The sequence below is a fragment of the Equus quagga genome, chromosome 7 (assembly GCF_021613505.1).
Source record: "Equus quagga isolate Etosha38 chromosome 7, UCLA_HA_Equagga_1.0, whole genome shotgun sequence".
Lineage (NCBI taxonomy): Eukaryota > Metazoa > Chordata > Mammalia > Perissodactyla > Equidae > Equus > Equus quagga.
In genome coordinates, this window is record NC_060273.1 from 30,204,408 (window position 1) to 30,226,704 (window position 22,297).

General features: G+C 62.0%; 1 protein-coding gene across 3 annotated transcripts in view; it reads right to left on the minus strand.

Annotated features, from left to right (window-relative positions):
* Positions 1–22,056, minus strand: part of INTS1 (integrator complex subunit 1) — a 35,525-nt gene extending 13,469 nt beyond the window's left edge. For 2 of the 3 annotated variants that reach the window (XM_046667179.1, XM_046667181.1), the window contains exons 1-28: positions 21,735–22,056; positions 20,928–21,218; positions 18,410–18,606; positions 18,111–18,248; positions 17,723–17,882; positions 17,482–17,587; positions 17,163–17,355; positions 16,890–17,035; positions 16,654–16,795; positions 15,437–15,613; positions 14,746–14,854; positions 14,023–14,143; positions 13,466–13,543; positions 12,567–12,724; positions 11,650–11,746; positions 8,295–8,386; positions 8,023–8,083; positions 6,239–6,436; positions 5,827–5,956; positions 5,333–5,512; positions 5,021–5,170; positions 4,456–4,635; positions 4,276–4,380; positions 3,000–3,167; positions 2,803–2,914; positions 1,472–1,633; positions 556–702; positions 124–222 (exon numbers count right to left, since the gene is read on the minus strand). In XM_046667179.1, the coding sequence (XP_046523135.1) occupies positions 124–222; positions 556–702; positions 1,472–1,633; positions 2,803–2,914; positions 3,000–3,167; positions 4,276–4,380; positions 4,456–4,635; positions 5,021–5,170; positions 5,333–5,512; positions 5,827–5,956; positions 6,239–6,436; positions 8,023–8,083; positions 8,295–8,386; positions 11,650–11,746; positions 12,567–12,724; positions 13,466–13,543; positions 14,023–14,143; positions 14,746–14,854; positions 15,437–15,613; positions 16,654–16,795; positions 16,890–17,035; positions 17,163–17,355; positions 17,482–17,587; positions 17,723–17,882; positions 18,111–18,248; positions 18,410–18,606; positions 20,928–21,218; positions 21,735–21,792 (3,955 nt within the window). In that variant the 5' untranslated portion in view covers positions 21,793–22,056. The remainder of the gene's footprint in view (positions 1–123; positions 223–555; positions 703–1,471; positions 1,634–2,802; positions 2,915–2,999; positions 3,168–4,275; positions 4,381–4,455; positions 4,636–5,020; positions 5,171–5,332; positions 5,513–5,826; positions 5,957–6,238; positions 6,437–8,022; positions 8,084–8,294; positions 8,387–11,649; positions 11,747–12,566; positions 12,725–13,465; positions 13,544–14,022; positions 14,144–14,745; positions 14,855–15,436; positions 15,614–16,653; positions 16,796–16,889; positions 17,036–17,162; positions 17,356–17,481; positions 17,588–17,722; positions 17,883–18,110; positions 18,249–18,409; positions 18,607–20,927; positions 21,219–21,734) is intronic. The other variant, XM_046667180.1, reaches the window with a different exon arrangement.
* Between the last annotated feature and the right edge of the window lie 241 nt (positions 22,057–22,297).

The window sequence follows — 22,297 nt, forward strand, 5'->3', positions numbered from 1 at the left end:
GGGGAAGGAGGGTACCTCGTCTGGGGAGACCGAGCGGCCGTGTGCCGTGAGTCGGCGGAAGGAGGGTACCTCACCAGGGGAGGCCGAGCGGCCGTGTGCCGTGAGTTGGGGGAAGAAGAGTACCTCGTCTGGGAGGCAGGGAGGCTGTAAGCAGAGAGTGGAAAGTCTGGCCTCCAGACGCCCCTCTCTCGTGCTGAACCTCGACCAGGTGAGCCATGTAATCTGCGGAACAGCGGCCAGAGAGTTAAACGCATGGGTGATTGGGGGGACAAAAACCTGCGCTGGGGACCTCAGGCCAACGCGCCCACGGAGTTCAAAGCTTCCTGAGACTTCAGCTGAGCCACGAGCTCTCTGAGCAGAGGAGCAGCTGGCGCAGACCCCCAAACCCCAGGCGGTGCTGACTCACACCGGGCCAGGGCCTCTCCCGACCACTCCCTGCCTTGACCTTCCTGCTCGGAGCTGCTACCGAGAGCCATCCAGTCTGACCCCCCAGCCACACATGGGCTGGAGGCTGGGCCAGGGCCCACCGCCCACGCAAGGCCCCCTAGCTCTCACTCTTATCCATGATGTTCTGCTCCAGCGTCTGGGGGTCGTGGGCCACTGCCTGGTCCAGGTACTGGAGGAGCTTGCTCATGCTGGACACGGGGATGCCGAAGGACTGCACAAAGAGCAGCAGCTGCTGGGGCTCCAGGTCCTGCAGGGCTGAGGGCCACACTCACTCAGCGACCACCGCTCACCGAGCCGGGCCCGCAGGAAGCTGCTGGGGTCCTGGACCACCTTGAGCCTTCACTCGAGCCCGGCCCCTCCCAGCCCCGGATGGCAGCATAAGGTGTGCCTGGTGGACCCTCAGGGCCCACAGCACACGGCTTGCTCTGACACCGCGTGCAAGCCCTTGGCTTCTCTTCTCGGCTCCCTCAAAATCGTCAATGGCTCCCTATGGCTGGTAAGGAGTCCTGCCTCTTCAGTGTCCTTCGCTGTGCTTCCTGAGCTAAGCCCATGCTCACCAAACGGCCTTCCACGTGGCCCTTGCCCTGCCCAGGCGCTGCCCACTGCATGCTGCCTGGGCCTTGCCACATGCCCTTCCTCTCACTGCAGGCCCCCCAAACCCCTCCCCAGCCTCCAGAGCCAACTCAGCAGCCCCAGCCCTTCCCTTCTCCCCCCAAGTCCTCTTCGTCCCTTCTCCAGCACCAACTGCTCACTCGGGGCCCTCAGTTGCACCCTGACTGCCAGGGCTGGAGAGCAGGTCGGCACAGGCGCTGATGCTGCCTGCAGAGTCCGGCACGGTGCCTGGCGCACGCCAGGCACTTCACAAACATCCACTGAGTGATAAATGCCTGGGAACCCACAAGAGCCCACCGGTCTGTCCTCTCAGCTGCACCAGCTGGAACAGGCCCAGGCCCACGAGGGAGGCGTGAGGCCTGGTCCACCCTCACTGACAGCTCCCTGTCGCCAGCCCAGCCCAGGCCCGTACCAGCATCCACCAGGCGGGGGACCTCGGAGCGGATCATGCGCAGCTTCAGCCAGTCGGGCAGCAGCAGCGCCTCCTCCGACGTGTCCACCAGGAAGGCCGTGGGCAGGGGCTTCTTCTCCGGGAACCAGATGTCGAGGAGAGCACGGAACTCGCCGTCACCAGCTTCGGGAGAGACGAGGGTGTAACCAGCAGGGACGGCTCACAATGCCTTTCCAAGCCTCACCACGTGCGGAGCCCCCGACCCATGATGCCCCAACACCAAGGCTGGAGAGCAGTTTTGTAGGTGGGAAGCGAGGCTCTGGGGGGACAGGGGAGAGCCCCCGAGAGCCCGGCACAGCCTCCGTGCCAGGGACTGCGCGGAGTTCACTTATCTGACCCTCACGGTCACCGCGTCACCCGGTTTCACAGCTGAGGACACAGAGGTGCTGAGCAGCTGGCCACTCCCTGAGGGCCAGTCCCCCCGGGCTCCGTGTGCTTGCTGAGCCAGCTCATGCCAGCCCTCAGGCTCCATAAGGTCCCGTGAAGCCCAGCAGGCCTGGGCCAACCTCCCCTCATTGTCCACATGCTTGGGACTCCCGCCCTCCTGAGGGGAGGCCTCCTGTCTGTGGCGTCATGTCCACCCAGCACAGCCCACATGGCAGCAACCCCAGCAAAGAGACCCATCCCTTCCCACCACTCCAAGACGCCATCGGGCAAGTGGTGGAGCAGTCCACAGCGGTCAGCCGGGAAGGAGAGAAGAGAAGGCTGGCAGGCCCAAGAGGGTCCAGCCAGCTGAGGATTACTGGGCTCTGTACATAGCCCACGGCCAGGAAGGCAAGGGCAACACACCCCAGGCCTATGGCGAGGACCTGGAGCTCACTGCTCTGGGTCTCCAAGTCCCATCAATGGGCAGCCTCACGTTCACACCTCCACCTCCAGAAACCAAGAATTTCAAGGCTGGGCCACGAGAACAAGGACAGCAAGCACAGGAAGGTGTCCCGGCTGCCCGTGGCCATCTCATGAGGGCACAGCACCACGTGGACTGGGCAGTGAGGCGTCCCGGGAACCAGGCTCGCACCACAGCCCTCCACAGGAGCTCGACAGCACGGGGCTCTGCCACGTGGAGGACGAGTGCTGCCCTCGGCGCTCCGCGGAGCACCTTCTATCTCTACCCTGCAGCAGGGGAGCGGGGCGAGTTGGTCCAGAGACCCGCCAGAACCACGGCAGGCAGGGGGCCTCTTCCCACCTCGCACACCTGCCTGGCAGGGCTGGAGCTAATCAGGCATGATGAAGGCAGCCTGCCTGGGACAGACCCCAGGAGCTGCCCCTTCCACGGCCTGCAGGCTGCTTACCACGGGGCGGCCCCAGGGTCAGGAGGATGACCATGGCATGGACCACCAGGATGTGCATGGTGGCCGTCTCCCCACTGGTCCAGCGAAGGAAGACCTGGTCCTGAGACTCTGACTGGAGAGAAATGAAGGGGTGAGGGGTGAACGGGGCCTTGGTGAGGCTCCAGGGCACGGATCCCAGGAGCCCGCACCCGCCTTACCCAGCTGTAGACCTCCTCCCCTTCCTTGCTCTTGCGCATGCGCCTCACGTAGCGGGAGAAGATGGAGAGCAGGGCCACCAGCACGGCATCCGACTCGGCACCATAGGACCGCTTGGAGAAGAGGTGCGACATGATGGTGGAGCGCTCCACGATGAGCCGAGCCACGTCCTGGGGGCACGAGCATGGTGTCAGAGGGCTCCTGGGACCACAGGAGCGCCTGCCTCCTCTTTTCACACCAGGCCAGCAGTTGATGAGCTGGCGGCAGCCCACCGTGAGCCTGCCCCCAACGCCACGTCACATCAGCACAGCCACGTGCCCAGCTGGGATGGCCACAGGGCAACGGCACACAACCTGCTGACGATGGAGGCAAGGGGACCCCAGTGCTCGGGACCCCCTCAGATGCACAGGGACATGACCCAACAAGGGGGCTGGGAAGAACAGGAAAGAGGAACAGCACGAGACTCCTGGAGAGGACACGACCTGGCCCTGACAGTGGACATGGCTGTCCACCGGCCAGCACGGAGGAGAGGAGCATGTGGCCAGCAAGAAGGCAGTGCTGACACCATGCCATGAGCAACAGGAGTACGTGATCCTCAGACCCAAAGGTGAAAGCTGTCTGCAAACAGCCAAACACGAGTTCACTTGAACTCTGCAGAAACAGTGCTGGGCACACAGGCCCTGAGCCGTCCCCAGGCCAGCTGCCAGGCTCGAGACCCGGAAGAGTGAAGCCTTGAGGCCTGGCTGTCATTCCGATCCAGTCCCTCGGTGAGGACACCCAGTGACCTCTGCTTGCCTCCCACTTGCTCATCTCACAGAGATCCAGCCGACACGAAGCGCACTAGGTTGCTGAGACGAAGAACAAGCCGATAGGAAGCAAGGCGAAGAGAGAGCCGACCGGAAGGAGTGGGGGGAGGAGGAAAGGGGCACGCGCCCCGGGTCATGGCACCCTCCCCACCACAGCCTAGCCAGCGGGGGCGGCCCTGAGCCTCCCCTCCCCCTCTGAGCTGGCACTCCTGCGCGGGGCCCAACCACCCCTGCTCCTCAAGTGCCATCGCCCCATCCCAGGGGAAGAGTGACAGGAACAAACAGACCTCGGTAACAACAGCTACTTAGGACCCAAGTGGCACCTGGGTCTCGCGCCCTCAATGCCTGCTCTGGGTAGGGTGTCACCGCAAAGTCAGCTGGGCACACAGAGCCCACCCACCTCACCAGGGCGGGTTCACTGTGTCCCCACCCTCCTCACCAGGCTGGGGTCACTTGTCCCCACCCCCCTCACCAGGGCCAGGTCGCTGTGCTGGCCCTGCTCCTCCACGGGCGTGTGCTGGGACAGGTAGACCAGGTAGGCGCTGATGGTCTGCGGGTCGGTCTCCATGTGGATGGCCTGCGGAGGGGCCGTGTGAGCTCGCCCACGGGCACGTGCCGCTCCCGCCCGCCCGCCTGGCCGCGGCATGCCCACCTGCTGCAGCGCCAGGGCGGTGGTGGTCCTGACGCTGTCGAACAGAGGCAGCCTGGGCAGGTCCCGCAGCAGCCACTGGTAGCCCTGCAGTGTCTCCGAGTCCCCCGAGTCCTCCTCCATGGGGGGTTCCTTCTCCTCCCCATCCCGCAGGCTGCCCTCCGAGAGCACCAGGGACAGGCCCTGCAAGCAGATGCGCGCACTGGGCCAGCCTCCACACGCCACGCCTCCGCCAGAGTCCACACCCAACCTGGGGACAGGGCCGTGCCCTCAGAGCCCTGGGGGGCCGCAGGGAGGGGCCCGGCAGACAGGTGCTGCGTCCTGTCAGAGCCGCTGGAGCTCTGAGAAGGCAGCGGCACGAATGGTTTCTTTAGGAGACTGTCGTTCGGTTCCCAATGAAACACGGCAGAACCAGCGACCAGCTCCTTACTGGGAGGTCCCATCACCACCCGGGAAGGAGGCTTGCGGTCCCTGCGAGTCCCACTGGGACTGCCCCTCCTGTGCACAGTCAGCTCGATAAGTCTGGGGGTGGAACACCCCTCTCAGCAGGGCACGCAGCCGGCCTCACCTTCATGGCCAGCACCCGGGAGGCCACCTGGGAGGAGCCGAGGCGCCGCAGGAAGTAGTCCAGCACCTCGCACGTGGTCTGCTCGTCAGCCTTCGGGCCCAGCAGCAGGTCCTGCAGGCGGCCCAGCAGCTGCCTCTGCTTCTGCTGCCTCTGTGGGGACAAGGGGACCTCAGGGGGACGAGGGGACATCAGGGGGACGAGGGGACCTCAGGGAGGCGAGGGGGACAAGGGGGACGAGGGGACCTCAGGGGGCCTGCAGGGCCGGCAGGGGCTCAGGGCACCCGGGCGCTTGTGGGGCTCAGGGGCACAGACCTGCCGCTTCTTGGCCTTCTGCTCCCTGCTCTCGCCCTCCTCCTGCTCCTCCCCGGAGGCGGAGTCGTCGGCGGCATCATGCAGCAGGAACTCGCACAGGCATTGCACGGGCAGCACGTCCAGGGAGCCCTCGCTGGACTGCACCAGGTCGGCCAGCCAGGGCATGGACTGCGAGGAGGCCTGGGCGGGCAGGGGACACAGCACTCAGCACCTCCTGCCATGAACCTGCCACCCGCAGCCCCTCCGCCCGCCCTCCCTGCACTCCTGGGCTCCACACGCTCATCCCACCCCCCCGGGGTAAGAGGTCCCAGCTGCCAGCTGATGGGAAGGAGCTACCGGCACACCTAGGAGCCGGGCCCCGTGTGGCCCTCAGGTCCCAGCGTGCTCTGGCCTTTTCTAGCTGTGGTTCCATTGAATGCTGGAGCCCACCAAAGCCTCTAGAAGGCTCCCGGCCCACCCTGAGCCCCTCCTCCCAAAGCCACAGCAGAGCTCACCTGCCTCTGGATGATGTTGAGGAGGAAGTCTGGGTTTCGGCTCCGACACAGCAGGTGCCCAAGGCGAAGGGACTGGTTGAGGCCTTTCACTTGATCCAGAATGTGAGGGGGAGGCCTCCGGGGCGGCCCCCTGGGAGTCCCAGAGGACAGGAGTGTGTCAGAGCCACAGTGCAGCACCCCCAGAGCTACAGCAGCAGGTGGGGGGGGGGCAACTGCCTGCCTCCCCCAGAGGCCAGTGGGCCCCCTCTCTCCCACCCCCGCTGCCCAGCGCTCTTGGCTTGACCCCAGGCCTGGCTCCATGGAGAACTAGGGCGGCAGCCTGCGGCCTGGCCCACCCCACCCACCACCCAGCAGTCCAGGCTCGGGTCCGCGCGAGCTGTCAGGAGGGGCTGGGGCTCGGGGCCACACGTACTGGGGGTCCAGGCTGGTGAGCTGGGACAGGAGAAGGCTGCTGCTCTCGGTGATGGTCTGCTTGGTGGAAGCAGCCGCCAGGTGCCCCTCGAACGCCAGGATCTCCTGCTTCTCCCGCTGAGCGATCTGCAGCTCCCGATTAATCATCTCTGTCCGGGTCTCCTCGTCCGTCAGGGTGCACGGCGGGTAGGAGTAGTTACTGGGGGCCACACGGGGAGCAAATGGTTACCGCCCCCGTCACAGCCTCATGGGCCAGGCAGGTTCACAACTCGTGTGATGTCCCCCACCCGGTACACAGCTTGAGCTGTCAGGCCGTGTCACGGAGCCCCAGTGGGGCCATCAGCAATGCTATCACAGTCAGACCGCTGCGAGGGAGCCCGGCCTCCTTCACAGCCCGTGCCCAGCCACCCACACAACGGCCTGCTAGCCACCTCCAGAGTAGGCCTGACAGGTGTCAGAAGCCTGGACCTGGAACTGTGTCCATCCAGGACATTCCACACTGGAAGCCCCTCCAACAGGCCAGATGGCTCCAGTGCACTGAGGGTGCCCCAAGCTGACTCCTGCTTCCTGAGGCCTGGGCAGCCACCAGAAGGCACGGCGGCCAAGCACATGTCCTGAAACCTCACCAATCTTCCTGCAATGGCCACTCCTCTCAGGCCTGTTCCTAAGGCCCCAAGGTCCCTCCACCACATTAGCTACAGAACAGCCCTTCGGAGGTGTGAAGGGAGCTGGGCCACACATGCCACGGCCTCACACATTCGTGCATACGTACGCGCCATAGCCTCACACACTCATGCACACAGACGCCACAGCCTCACACATTCACACACACACGCCATGGTCTCACACGCTCGTGCACATACACACCACAGCCTCAGACATTCATGCACACACACTTCACAGCCTTCCACACTCGTGCACACACACACCCACCACGGCCTCACACATTCGTGCACACATACACACACGCCATGGCTTCACACATTCATGCACACACACACGACAGCCTCACACATTCATGCACACACCTGCCATGGCCTCTCACATTCGCACATACGCACCTGCTATAACCTCACACATTCACGCAAACATACACATGCCATGGCCTCAGACTCTGCTCCATTCGGCTACTGCCCTCTGCAGGGTGACCCTCGCTGTCCCTCTCAGAGTGCAGCGGCTGACTGAACTCATCTCCTGTGACAATGACAGGCACTGGAGCACGTCACACACACACCATCCTGTCTGGTGCCAACACTGCTTTTTCAGTTCAGTCTCAAGAGCAAGCACACAGCTTGCAGCGAGGCGTAGCCCCAGCAGCCCCGGAATTGGGTGCTCAGACTATACTTGAGTCCCACGCCCACCGTGGACACAGGCGGTCCCCCTGGTGCTGATCCCAGGCAGTTTTCACATGTGCCCCGGCTAAAACCGCCTGTCCACCTGCCGAGTCTGGCTCCTGATTCTTCTGCTCCATCCCTCCTAGCGTCACGCCACCGTCAGCCTCAACTGTCCCCACTCCAGTCACGGCACGAGTGCAGCCAGGATGACCGGGGGCCTGCAGCCTTCATGGCGCCGCCTCGACCTCACTCCCTTCCCACCCAGAAGGAGAAGAGACTAAAGCTCAGAAGACTCACTTTCAGCAACTCAAGCCCACGACAAAGGAACCTAGGAGGCAGCAGCAAAGAGACTCAGGGCAGCCAGGGGACGGGCGTGTGCGCCCTGCCTCCCGCTGCAGCACGGCCGAGCTACCCCTCACTGTCCTGGTCCCAGTGGCATGAGCCAACTTACTTGGTCATCACCATCTCCATGAGCATCTTCAGCGTGGGGTACTCCTCCCAGGCGGCCAGGCCTAGGGAGCAAGGAGACAGGAGTTGGCAGCTGGGACACAGCACTCCCCCTGGCCACTTACCGGCAGCCAGGGTCCCAGGCCCAAGTCCCACTCTCTTCCCGGCTCATCATCCAGTCCCACGCCAAGCTCTACTCCAGGTCCCGACAAGCAAGGGTCCCGAAAAGTAAGAACCTTCAACACCAAGATGGCCATAAGCTAGCTGACGGCTCACCAATGTTCTCTGGGTTGAAGGCGGCAACAACCAGCAAGAGGGGCCATGCCTTCCAGTAGAGGGTGGAGATGGCGAGGTTCGGAGGCTGATACCTGAAATGCAAACCGTCGAGAGCTCAGCCTCAGCAGCACTAAGGCCAATGACGAGAGCCGGGCCAGGCCAGGCCAGGGCGGCACAGAGGCGATGCAGAGACTGTCCGACGCGGAACGTGGGTGTCTGCACCTCAGTAACTCCCTTCCTGGGAACCGGTCCTCCGCAGCCCCCATGCCCCCCGGCAGTGCACACATGTAAGCCTGACGCTGCACACAGCCCAGCCGCAGGGCTCACCACCAGCCCATACCCCGGCTCTGCGCTCTGGGGGAGGCCCCGGCCTCTGGAAGTGGCAGTCTCCCACCTATAAAGTGGTGGCAACGGGCAAGCAACACATGCTCACTAAGCGTTAGTCATCATTCTCATTCTCACATCAGGAACCAGAAACACCCCCAGGTCCACTGAGAGGTAGCTGTGTAATACCTAAAAGTCACCGAATGCAACTAGAATTAAAGTTTAGTCCTTCCCGGTGATGACACGGAACGCAGCTGTTAGAAAGAACCAAGCGAATCTGAGACGCTGACTTGGAAGGGGGTGCCAACAGGCTGCCAGGAGAAAGATCAAGTTGGGGAGCAGAACACATACCCATGATGCAAAACAGAAATGAGGAAGTCATCGCCTCTTACGACAGAGTCAGAAAGAAAAAAACACTTAGCCATAGATTTAACAGAAAAAGTGCAAGACTGACTTACCCAATAAAAACTACAAAACATTGTTGAAAAAAATGGGAAGGGTTAAGACTGTTTTCATGACAACACTCCCCAAACCGATGCACATCTTCAATGCAATCCCCATCAAAATCCCAGTTGGTTTTCTGGAAATTGGCAAATTGACTCTAAAACTCATATGGAAGTGCAAGGACATGAAACAGCCAAAACAACCTTGAAAAAGGAACACAGTTGGGGGCTGGCCCCATGGCGCAGCGGTTAAGTTCGCACGTTCCGCTTTGGCGGCCCGGGGTTCATCGGTTCAGATCCTGGGTATGGACCTAGCACTGCTCATCAAGCCATGTTGTGGCGAGTGTCCCAGATATAATGTAGAGGAAGACGGGCACAGATGTTAGCTCAGCGCCAGTCTTCCTCAGCAAAAAGAGGAGGATTGGTGGCAGATGCTAGCTCATGGCTAATCTTCCTCCAAAAAAAAAAAAAAAAAGGAAAAAAACCCAAAAAGAACAAAGTTAGAGAACTCACACTTCCCAATTTCAAAACTCAGCGCAAAATACAGCAATGAAGGCAGTGTGAGATGGGTGTTAGGACAGACATACAGAAAAGAGAACGGAATTCAGAATTCAGAAAGAAACCCAAACGTTTCTGGTCAATTGGTTACTGACAAGGCAGCCACGACGGTCAGTGGGAGAAGGAACAGCCTTTTCAACAAACGGTGCTGGGACAACGGGACGTTCACGTGAAAAAGCATCAAGTCGGACCCGCGCCTCACACAAGAGACAAAAAGAAACTCAAAATGGACAACAGACCCAAGAGCAAAAACTATAAAAACTCGTAGGAGAAAACACAGGAGCAGGTCTTCGTGAGCTCGGACGAAGCAACGGCCTCTCAGGGGGGACGCCAGAGCACAAGCAGCAGCAGAGAGTGGGGGTCGGACCTCACCGGACATGAGGTTCTGGTGCTGCCCGTAGACCCACAGAGCGGAGCTGAGAGTCCACAAACCCACACACGCACGGCTAACTGAGCCTCGACAAAGCGCCAAGGAAGTCAACGGAGAAGAAAAGTCTCTCCACTAACGGTGCCGGGACCACTGACTCCCACACGCAGAAGCCTGGAGCGGGACAGCCTCCTCACCCCACACGTGGAACGAGCTCAAGATGGATCAAAGACCCAAAACCACACAACTCCTGGAAGAAAACAGAGAAGTCAATCTTCATGGCCCTGGACTAGGCAATGGCTTCTCAGATTACCACAAAAGCACAAGACACGGAAGAAAAACAGATAAACTGGACTTCATCAAAATCAAAACCGTCTGTGTCTCACAGGGCACTATTAACGAAAAGACAAGCACAGAATGGAAGAAATCATCTGCAAATCCTAGACGAGGGTCTAGAATCCAGAACACACAAAGAACTCTTACAACCCAACACAAAAATTCAACAACAAAACCTAGAAATGGGCAAAGGACTCAAATAGACGTTTCTCCAAAGATAATACACACGGCCGATAAAGACACGAAAAGACGCTCAGTGTCAGAAGCGATTAGAGAAACGCAAACAAAAAACAAAATGAGATGCCACCTCACACCCACCAAGACACTAAAGCAAGACAGACGGATGGCGAGGGCTGGAGAGGGCGTGGACAGACTGGACCTCGGACACTGCTGTTGGGACCGTGAAACAGGGCAGCCACCGGGGGAAAGCCTGGCAGTTCCTCACAAAGCTAAACGTGTGCCCCAGCGATCTCACTCCTCAGCATCCACTCAAGAGAACTGAAGACGCGTCCACACGAAACCCGTACAGCCACGTTCACAGCGGCGTTCACGACAGTGGAGAGTGGAAAGAACCCAAACGCCCGTCAATGGCGAACGACGAACAAAACACAGTGTGTTCGTGCAACACAAGGCTACTCAGCCACAAAAAGGAGCGAGGCACAGACACGCCAGGTTGTGGACGGACCTTGAAAATGGGATGCTCAGTGAGAAAAGCCACACGCAAGAGACCACACACTGTATGATTCTCTTTACACGAAATGTCCGCAAAAGTCACATCCACAGGGACAGAGAGCAGGTCAGTGTTGCTAAGGGCTGGGGCAGGGGTCGGGAAGTGACAGCAAATGGTACAGGCTTTTTAGGCAGACAAAAATGTTCTAAAATCAGACTGTGGTGATGACTACATAACTCTGTCAATAGACTGAAAAACACGGAACCACAAATTTTCAATGGGTGAAGCATATGTGAATCATATCTCAACAAAGCAGCGAAGAAAACTGAGCGTAAACTCACTGTTACCTACCAAATAAAGCGTGCGTGTTAACAAACACAGGCAAAAAGCAGCTATGAGACAGAGACATCAAAAAGGAGAGAATGGAGGAGCAAATCACTAAAACCCAGACAATGGCAGGAAAACAGGCGTCAGGCCAGTCACTGAGCACAGGCTGGTCTCCCAGTGGTCTGCGGAAGGCCACTGGGAGCTGCCCTGCAGGGAGCCGGGACAGGGCAGTCAGCTCCAGCCCGGGTGGGGGAGCAGGTGCTGTGGACGGCGAGCCCGAGGCGGGGAGGAGGGCTGTTGTGGGGAGGCTGCGGGCCGCGCTCGTCTTACCCTGCCGGGAGCTGGATGTTCTCCGGGTGGTGGTAGGTGCACAGGTTCAGGACGGCATCGATCAGCTGGATCCTCTCCACCTTCAGCACTTCCACATCTAAGACACAGGTTTCCAGACGCCCGGTCAGACTCACCCAGTGGACACCAAGGCAGAAGACTCAGGCCACGGGGTATCAGGGCAAGAGGAACAGGGTGGGAGACTGACACGGGCACCGACAAGACGCAGGTGAAATGCAACCAGTGTGCCCGAGCAAGGGAGGTGCAAGAAGCTGGCGAGCAGGCCTCCAGAAACTGAGGCAAGTCCTCACTTCATGGCACTTGAATGGGGTTTCAGAACAAGCAAGACCCAGGGAGAGGAGCACAGCGGGGCCCAGGGAAGAGCAGCGATGGGAGGACGCACAGCGTGTCTGGAGCAGAGGCCCTGGCATGGCCAGGGTGGGAGGAGCATGGGAGACAGCAAGCGCTGACCATGGGGGCCTCGCCCACCACACTGAGGGGTCAGACGCTGGCCCACTGGCAGCAGGAGACGTGCAAATTCAAAAGCACGGCCGCTCTGTGCAGCATCACTGCAGTGGCCCTTGAAGAGGAGGCACACAGGAACGCCTGACATGGTTCAGCCCCTGAGAACGTACACACATCCCAGGGTGAAGTCCAGAGCAGGGCAAGGACTAAACCACAGCCAAAGCCACACGCTGCCCAGCTCCCAATGCCCCAGACCAGTCAGGTACAGCAAGGAGGGGCTGCAAGGTGAGCTGAAACCAGCTGGAACACGAGAGTCAGGCCCACCCAAGCAGAGGCAGGCTGGAGGGCATGTACCAGTGCCCAGACGGCTTCTGCAAGGGGGGAGGGGGGCAAAGCCCAGCAGGGGCAGGCTGACCCCTACAGGGGGCCAGGACCCAGCCCCAAGGGACCCTTACCATCCGCCTGCACGGCCGCAGCTCGCTTCACCAGGTGGTCAGCAAGTTCCAGGGCGTCTGCGGAGCCGAGCGGGAGCTCCCGGGACAGCCCAATGACCAGGATGCGCATCAGCGTGTCCTCCAGGATGGGCACCTCCGAGCACAGGCGGAGGAAGAAGCTGTGAGCAGACCAGGGAGAGGCTGGGCTCAGGGGGGCCAACCCCAAGCCAGCAGGTGACTTCCTGCACCAAGGGCCACAGGCTGGAGACGGGGACCGTCCAACTCCCAAGTACAGGGAAAGCCCCGGGTCCAAGTCTCATCTGGACAGGAGGATGCCAGCTGCCCCCTCCCACAGCCACTTGCTCCTGATGCCTCTGTGGACAAGGCTCAGCCATCCCAAGGAGGAACGTGAGAAGGCACCTGGGCCTCAGGGGCCTCAGAGCCAGGGGGCAGACAAGCCAGTCCCAGCCCGCCCAACTGTGACGTGAAAGGGCACAGAGCTCAGGTGGGTACAAGATGAGCAAGCTGGACGGTGAGCAGGCACCCAAAGGTGGGTCAGTGGGAGCGAGCCTTCAGAATGCATGGGGCAGGGCGACCCTGGGCTCGGGGAGACAGGGCACGACACAGGCCGAGGAGGGAAGGATGTGTGTACACCACAGCCTGGAAGCACGAGTGGGCAGACAGCTAGTGAACCCTGGGTGTGGAGGTGACGTGGAAAAGACACTGCACACACGCAAAGAAGGCACCCAGGGTTCACGGGTGGATGGGGACGGTGACCATGGAGACCGGACAGAGGTGCTGGGCGGGCTCCAGCGGGCCCCAGACTTGACCGGTCCCTGCAGGAGCAGACGACCCCTGCCCCAGGCACAGGAGCCAGGCCCTACGGGAGCAGACGACCCCTGGACGCCGGGTGTGCTCACTTGCGGTCACTCTCGGGTGGCCAGTTGTCCCACTTGTAGTAGGTCTCCGGCTGCTCCGTGAAGAGCACCTTGTGGAGGCTGCGGGAGGCAGAGAAGACGTCAGGGCGTGGGGTCCCGGGGGCCCTCTCTACCCCGTTAGCTCCAAGACAGACCATTTCCCCCCCCAGGCTGCAAGCCGTGTGCTTGGAGGGACTGCCTCATGCCTAAGCTCCGAGGCTCCCCGGGGCACCTTCTGGAGAGCCTCCGGCAAGCCCTCAATGAGAGCTGGGGGCTGGCAGTGACGGAGCGGTGTTTACAAAGCCTGGCCCCGCCCGACGAGACCCCATCTGCCCCCAGAGGGGAGGCTCTGTCTGAAACGCTGATGTCACGCAAGCTGACCCTCTGTCACGCAGGATGGGGAACCGCTGCCCACTGCACCTCTGGGTCCTAAGATGCTGGCGTCAGCCAGTGACCCCCTCTAGGGGGACAGGCTGCTGTCAGGCAAGCCCTGCCATTTGTCCCAAGTCACCCCAGGGAAGTAGAGAGCCATGTGAGCAGCAGGACAGCGGGGCCCGTACCAGTGCACGTAGTCCTTGGGGGCGAGCTTGCTGATGGAGGGCACGACGGTGTGGAGCCACCACACGGCGTCCCGCTGGATGGCAGCGATCTGGTTCTGGAAAGAGCGGAGCACCTCCAGGTCTGAAAGGGACAAGCAGGGTCACCGGCAGGCCACACGGGAGCCTGAGGGGCCCTCGGGGTGGAGCTCAAGGCTGGCACAAGGAGGGAAGCCCTCAGAGCACCCCCACTCCTGCCCACCTATAATGACAGAGGGACACGCACAGGACACGGGGCACGCCTATGCAGCTGGAACGACACGCTGCTCACCCTCACGCAGGCCCAGGAGAGCCAGGGTGCCGACACCCTCAAAGCCCAAGTGACTTTACTCCAGCCAGTTGCTTAAAGTGTCTCTGCGGCCTGACCTTCCAGCAGGATTCGAAATGACCCGAAACAGGCTGGTCTAAACACACCCATCCCTTGGCTGAAAGGCCACAGCCTGAAACGCCCCATGATGGGCACCAGAACGCAAAGGAGCAAATGACTCAAGCAGAGAACGGGCCCTGGGCCTGGAGCTGGCGTTCTCAGCCCAAACGGGCAGAAGAGGCAACGGCAGCCCCCAGAAGCTCCCGGCCCCTCTGGCCGTACTGCAGGACCGCCCTTGCCCGCCCTCTGCTGGGGCCAGGGGAGCGCCCACTGCCGCCAGGCCTGGACCCGTGCAGACTCCAGGCTGCTCCGCATCTTACTCTTCTTCTCTCCCTTGTCCCAGGCGATGCCGGCCTCCTTCACCTGGGCCGTGATGCCCAGCATCATGGACACGGCCAGCACGTCCGTGATGTGCACCACGAAGCGCTCCTGCAAGCACAGCCAGCACCGCGGGGTTTGTGCTCTGGAGGGGCCCGCACCCGAGGGGCCTCCCTCAGGCCTCTCAGCACACAAGCAGCTGGGACAGGAGGACGCCCCGGGACCACCGAGCCAGGAGAGGGCCGGGCAGGAGGAGATCTTGACCCCAAGAGGCAGCTGGCAGCAAGGCTGGGTCGAGCCACAGGAAGGAGGGTCAGCCAAGAGAGCTGGACAAGGCCCACCTTCCTGAGAAGTGGACCACCACCCTGGGCTGTCTGCCAACTCAGCTGCGTGGCACTCAAGATCTTCCTCAACCCGCCCCACCCTCCTTCTCGGCCTCATCTTCTGCACCCTCACAAACCCTGAATTTCCCAGAGCAGACCGCCTGCCCGCCCCTCCACGCACATGCTGGGTGGCCCTGCCTCCCCGGAACCCTCAGTCCCCGGCACCACAGACTCCACACCCTGGGGGCACTCGGGCACCCCTCCTCGGTCCTCGTGCAGGATAGGGCCTACGCCGCCCCTGGGATGGCCGTCACACACACGGGGCGCCAACCACTCAGGCCCACGCACTCAGGGAGGGGCGGTGAGGCACCTTGAACTCCATGTCCAGGTACTGGGGCTCCTTGCGCTCCTGCATGAGCCCGAGGCAGAAGGCCTGAAAGTTGATCTCGTGCTTGGTCTGTTTGATGATCTCCCGGAGCAGGGCCCGCGAGGCCCGCAGGTAGTCGTCCTTGTTGGTCAGCAGGTCCTGGAACACCATGGCCAGGAACTGGGCGGAGAGACCACACGGGGAGCTGCTGGGACCAGGCGGCTCACCACCGGCTTCCGTCCCGTCACACGCCCACCGTAAGGGCCTCGCTCGGCCCCAGAGGCAGCTTTCCCTAGGCCACCCAGGAAGAGGTCCCACCGCCTGCTCTCCTGAAGCACGGCAGGCACGTTAGCACACGAGCGTCCTGCAGCACGACTCACAGACTGACCCGCTCCCAGGTGGTGGGGGAGCCTGCCCTCTCCACGGCCGGGCTCTGACAGCGGGGGACAGGCCTTGTTTAACTCTGCTGGCAGCTGGCTCGTGGGGCACCAGTCCTCGATAAACGAGGGGACAGGGTAATGAACAGAGGCTGGCTGCGGGTGAGGGCGTGCACGCTGCTAAACTCCAGGCAGCTGAGCCCCGGGGGATGAAGGTGCGGGCTCGCCCACCCCACCCCAAACCAGACCGCCGACCCGCAACCCCCTTCCTCAAACGCCAGGGGGCTGACCGCGGGAACCGCATCGCGTCTCCCTGGGGTTTCATGTGCAACTAACGGCTTCAGAGCCCAGCTCGTGTTAACGACAACAGGAGTGCTGCTCTCAGCTCCCTCTTCAGAAGGGACCCTGAATCCGGGGGCCCAGAGCTGGGCCCACACCGGGGACCACGGGCACGCCCGCTTGTCTGAGAAGGCCCACAGCTCAGGACGGCAAGAGCAGCCTCAGCCTGGAAGCCGGAGCCTGTCTCAAGGCTCAGCACTTCAACTCCTGACAATTCTGGTTTGCGTTTCCAAGAAAATGGTCACGAGTCGTGACTGCGCCCGCTATGCACTGACCGGAAAACAAACTCAAGCGCTACAACAGCTCACGGGCACAGTCCCTACTGGCCCCTTCCAGAGCCTTCTCCACACAGCTCGGCACCACACTACCCACTTCACCTCAACACGGGCACCACGGACGACACCACGCACCCCGCCCCGCCCTGAGCCCAGGGCCTGCCCTCCAGCCCAGAGAGCGGCTGCAGCAGGCACCAGTGAGCCCCGCCCCGCCCCGCCGCGGGCCCACCTTTGGCGCCAGCTCCGGGCTGTGCTGCAGCACGGTGTAGAGCGTCTGCATGTTGTTTGGGTTCCGCGCGTTGGAGAGCTCGTTGAAAATCACGAACTTGATGGTGGTGCCCAGGTTGTCCTTGTGCGCATTCAGCAGTTCCCTGGACACGAGCCGAGCAGACGGGGCGCCTGTGTGGGCCAGGGCCGCCCACCGAGGCTGCGCTCCCACCCGCCTCCCTCCCCGCCCGGCCGGACCTGATGCAGAGCATGTAGTGGTTGAGGAGAACTTTGGGCTTGAGGCGGATTTTGATCAGGTGGGAAATGACATCCATGTCCTCGGAGGTGTGCGTGTTGCAGTTCATGCACACGGACATCAGCAGGTCCTGGGCTGGCCGGGTCAGCTGGGCGGAAGGCCAAGGAAGGTGCCATCAACCTCAGCCTCGGGCCGACGGGGCGTGGGCACCACAGGACCCAGCAGGGTGACCGACCCTGCGTGCAGTGCAGGGTGCAGCACCGCCCTGTGCTCACCTTGGGGTTCTGCAGCCACATCTCTAGCTTCTGCACCGTCATCAGTCGCACCTCTTTATACCCAGAGGTGGAGGTGAGCAGCCGCAGGAGGTTCCGAGAGACGTTATCGATGGGCTGGCGCCGGTTGAGCTGGTCCCGGAGCATGTCGAGAACGTACTCCTCCACGCTCTCTGTGAGGTCATCATACCTAGGCCAGAGGGGGGAGGGGGGGAGGAGGAAGGCAGGCTCTCCCCGTGGGGCCCACCTGCCGCCTCCGCCACACGCAGGGGCCCGCGCATCCGGGAGGCCTGGGTTCACTGGGGCGGCGCGGCACGCCTACCTGGGCATGAGCTGGCCCTCCTGCTCGGGGCTGAGCTTCTCCTCGGCGATCAGGAGCTCTGTCTGGCTGTCCTCCTCCTCAGTGAGGGCAGGGTGAGGGCTGTTCCCTGCAAATCAAGTGCCTCACAGTCACAAGCACCCGCTCCCCCTCTGCTGGGCCCCACGGAGGGAGCAATGACCGCAGCCCTCCCCGCATGTGGAAACCCCGTCCTCTCCCCAGTCCGGCTGCCTGGCATCCTTACCAGCACTGAGATCCCCTCCACTGCGCCCCGCCTCCCCCTGCAAGAGCATGCTCTTGGGGGGCATCTTGGTGTTAAAGGCTGTCTGGATGTTGTCCACGAATGTCTTGCAGTGTGGGCTGTCCACCCAGATCCGCTCCCCCAGGGAGTCCTCGATGTACACCTGCATGCGACAGAAGCTGGCCCCTTCTGCCTGTTCTCTGTGGGCCTGCTCCCCGGCCGGGTCACGGCAGGACCAAGACAGGGCTTCCCTAGACCTCCCCAGGGCCACCAGATGCACAGAGAACACACCGTTTGCCTCTTTTTCCTTCTGGGGGTCCAGGGGATCCCCCCTCCTGCATTCAACGCAAAGCGGTGACCTCACTGAGCCTCCCAGGAGACGTGGACTCACCTTGACGAAGATCTCGGGCCAGTTCTCGTCCTCCTCGTATGCGGCCATCAGCAGGTTACAAGCCAGAACGGACACGAGGCTGTTCCCCTTGGCCTTGAAGTTGATGGAGGCGTCCCGCCGCAGGAGGCTGCACAGAGCCTACAGGACAGTGCACATGGCCAGGGGAAGCCCAACCCCATGCATAGGGCAGATGTGCTTCCAGGGAGGCCACCAGGGAGGGAGAAGAGACACAGCGATGAAGGCCACCCCCCTCTGCCCACCCCTTCCCAGGATGAAGTAAGGGGACGCCCAGGCCTCACCTCGATGACACCCTCCGTGGCGAAGATGTTTGGCTTGATTTTGGCCAAGTACATGAGGCTCAGGTACAGGATGCTGTCCGGCTTGGCCCGGGTGACCTTCAGCTGCTTTGCAGCCCCGCACAGCACGCCCTCGATCCTGTCGTCATTGCCCTCCAGCTCTGCAGCCTCGATCTCGTCCAGCAGCACTGTGGGGGGAACTGTGGGTGGAGGTAGCACCCCGTCAGAGTGGGCAGCCACAAGACCGCCTATTGGGGTCCCCCTCAAAGTCAGGGGACAAGCTGGCAAGCTGTCAGAAAGCCAGCAAGCAAGGCTGAGGGCTGCGCCGCATGCAGCTGACGAGGGTCCGAGGAGGACAGCAAAACAGGGAGCAGAAGCAGCACGTATTGCCGGCCGCACACGGGAGCCAGTCACCCCAGACCTCTCTGCGGAACCCACACAGCTACCCTGAGGAGTGCGGTCCCACAGCAGCACGTTTATCTTCCTACAGGCTGGTGAGTTTCCCTAAATTTTCAAACGAGCCGGCACGACGCCACCCTGTCTCACACTTCTCCCTTCAACAGCACCGCCTCTCCGGCCGTCTCTTCCCCACTCCGCGGCCGGGCCTTCGCTCCTTTTCCCATCTACCGCCCAGGAGCTTTGGCTTTAATGGTCTTTGCAAACGACCAAGCGTGGGTGCTGGCCCTCCGCTAGTGTCCACGTCTGCCCGTCAGCACCTCTCCCTCCACTCTGTGGGTTTCTCCCATCCGCTGTCCCTCCCTCAGCGGGACCTCAGCTTGCCCACCCGCTGGCACTGGCTCCCCCGAACGTTCCTCTCAAGCACTCGGCCACGTCACTTGTCTCCACGTCACATGCTCAGGTCTACGTCTCCAGTTTTCATCTTGATCTCTTCTTTCACCAAAGGGTTTTCAGGATCGCATTTTTAAACTTCCAAACGTACAGAGAGAGGTGTTGTTACTGACCTAACTGCATCAAGGATACGGGACTCAACGAGATGCTCTGAATGCTTTCTGGGCGCCAGGAACCAAAGACAAACTGGCAGGATGGAGGGACTGGAATGACCCAAGGTCCACTTTGAAGAGAGTCCAGATGCCAGACACCAGAAAGAGCTGAACTCAGCCTTTTCTCTGTTTCGCTAAAAATACTTGTACTTTATCGTCCAGACTGTGCTTTTCACAGTGGTACCTTGTTTAGCTCTCAGCCACTTTTTACAGGAAATGATACTAAACCAATAAAGCACAGCTCATAACTGAGAAGGTCGAGCCCGAGCCGGGACCTCAGCCCCGGAAGCACTCCAGTCGTCAGCGCACTGGCTGCCAGGTGAGGGCCCCCAAACTGCAGGTCTGAGGCAGCTGCCACCCGACTCATCTCCCGCAGCTCGGCTCCAGCTGCGTCCTTGCTCCGTACGCCCCCAGGCTCGCCACTGCCTATGAGGCACGAGCATCTTCCCCACCGCCAGCCCGTCTCACGCTGTGGGCTGCACAGACCTCGCCTGTTCCCTGGGCACAGCGCCATTCTCAGGACACGGGCTCCAGCTTAGCGCTTTCTTCTCCAACACCCTCGCCTGTCTGTCACAGTCGCAACCATCCTCCAAAGCCTGACTTCATATCACAGTTCCCTGACGAGCCTTCTCGCTCCCGGCCGCCACGTGGGTACCTAAGTGCTCCACATCCGGACGCTTGGATGTTAACAGATTTGCTCTACGGGACATCGTGCAGCCACGAGAAACAACGAACGGGAAGGTGATGCAGCAGAGTGGGGGCAACCTCACACGCATGCAGAATCGAACGCTTTGACACACACAATGGGATTATGAAAACATCATATGTTTAAGGTTATTATGTTATCTTTCCGACTGAAAAAAAAACGAGGCAGGTAAACTCTTCGTCTTCAGTAACTGGAGAGAAAGGATGAACGAGTGCCGAGCTCCTCGTCCCAGGCAGAGAGAGGAACTCGCCAGAGCACACGGCCCGTGGGAACGAGGATCTGGGCTTCACGGTTGCTGTTCCTCCCCAGCGCTCAGAACAGAGCCCATCACAACGGAGGCGATCCACAAAGACGTCACCCGAGCAACGGAACGAAGGAGCAGACCCAGACTAGGGAGCGCGGGCACAAGCTTTGTCTGCGGGACTGACGAGAAGCCCACGCGCCGGCTCATTCCACCCTCAAAGTGAAGGCCACCAGGGTGCCCTGGAGGAACTCGCCCAGCGTCAACACTTCCTCCTGCCGCGGACGTGGCACTAGCACACGTGGGCCCAGACCCACCCTTGCCATCTTCCCTGGGTCACATTAGTACCCCCCGCCCCTGCCCCCATCACGGAACTCGGAAGCACCTCGGGGTAAAGGTACCTGGGTGCCAGGCCCCCGGAGAAGAGACTCTCAGAGCACTCTGCTCGCCCCTCTGCAAAGAACCTACGCTGCACCCCCGGTGCTGACCGCAAGGGGCCCTGACCCAAGCCCTAGTGGACTGACAAAGTGTCAGAGGGTGATGTCCTCCGGGAAGTCCAGGGACCGACTTTACCTTCAATCGGGACCACAGACGGTTCTTTAATTGAGGGAGAGATAGCGCGCTTCTCTGCCACCGCGGCCTCAGCCAGGCGCCCCAGGGCACTCAGAGGGGGCGTGGAGGAGAGTTTGGGACGCTTGGTGAGGCCGGTCAGGGCAGAGGCACCGGCCAAAGCGGCCGCAGCATCCCGCTTGCGCTCCGAAGGCAGGCCGGAGGGGGCCGGCTTCAGCAGGGTGGAGCCCGTCTTCGACTCACTGGCCTGACCCTTTGAGCCCAGAGCAATGAAGTCTCCTGGCGGAGGGTGCCCTGCAGACAAGGGAGGTGGAGAGACGTGCACGGTCACACAGCGTCCACCGAGACGGAAAGGATGTCGGAGACTGACTTCAATCTCCGTCTGTTTCAGAGGCCGTGGGGAAGCAAGAAACGAGCCTCCCGGCGGCGCCGCAGCAGAGCTCACTGCACACCAGGCCCCTCGGACATCCATGAGCCGGCTCCCCCAATCCGAGCAGATCTAACACAGGCAGCGCTACTCCCGCTTTACAGACGAGATTAAGTCACGAACCCCAGGCCACCAGCCGGCCAGCGGCGGAGCCCGGCTCCGAGGCCGGTCCACGCCCCCCACCGCCCCCCGGGAACGCCTTCGCTATCGTCCACTGCCTGCCAGCCCCGCCTGGACCGAGATGCCGCGTCCCGGAGGCAGGCGTGCGGTCCCGCCTCCCCCGGGGCCGCCCAGGACCGAGGGCAGCTGGTCCAGACCCGACTCCCGGAGCAGCGCTGGCCTGGCCGGGAGGCCCGCGAAGCCGCCCCGCTGCCCGCGCGCACCTGAGGGCTTGGCCGCCGCGCTGGGCCGGCGCACGGCGGTGGGCTTGGCCCGGTTCATGCTCGTCCCGGGCCCGCGCCGCTCCTCGCCGCCGACGCGTCACCCGTGGGAAGGCCGGCGCCGGGGCGCTCGCTCATTCATTCGCCCTCGGCTGCTCGGGGCAGGGGACTCGAGGCAGAACGGCCCCGCAGGGCGGAGCGACTGCGGGGGGCCGCGGGGGCCCCGTCTCGGATGCGCCGCGGAGGGTCGGTGTCGTCCGCAGCCGCAGCCCAGACGCCTCCCGCCCACCGCACCTGGAGCCCAGCAGCAGCCACGGGCGCCCCGGAACCGGAAGCCCACCGCACCGCCCTCGGCGCCGCGACTTCCGGAAGAACCGGAAGCAAAATAGCGTGGGTGGGAGGAGGACGGGCGGCGAAGTGAGAGGGCCCCGCGGCGCCTGCGCCGTGCCTGCAGCGCCCTCTGGCGGCGGGAGGCCGCGGGGCCTCGTTGTATTTTGATACAATGATGGCGGGAGAGGCGGGCTGTGTCACCCTCTCTGTCTGGGGGTGAAGCTGAGGTTCTCTGG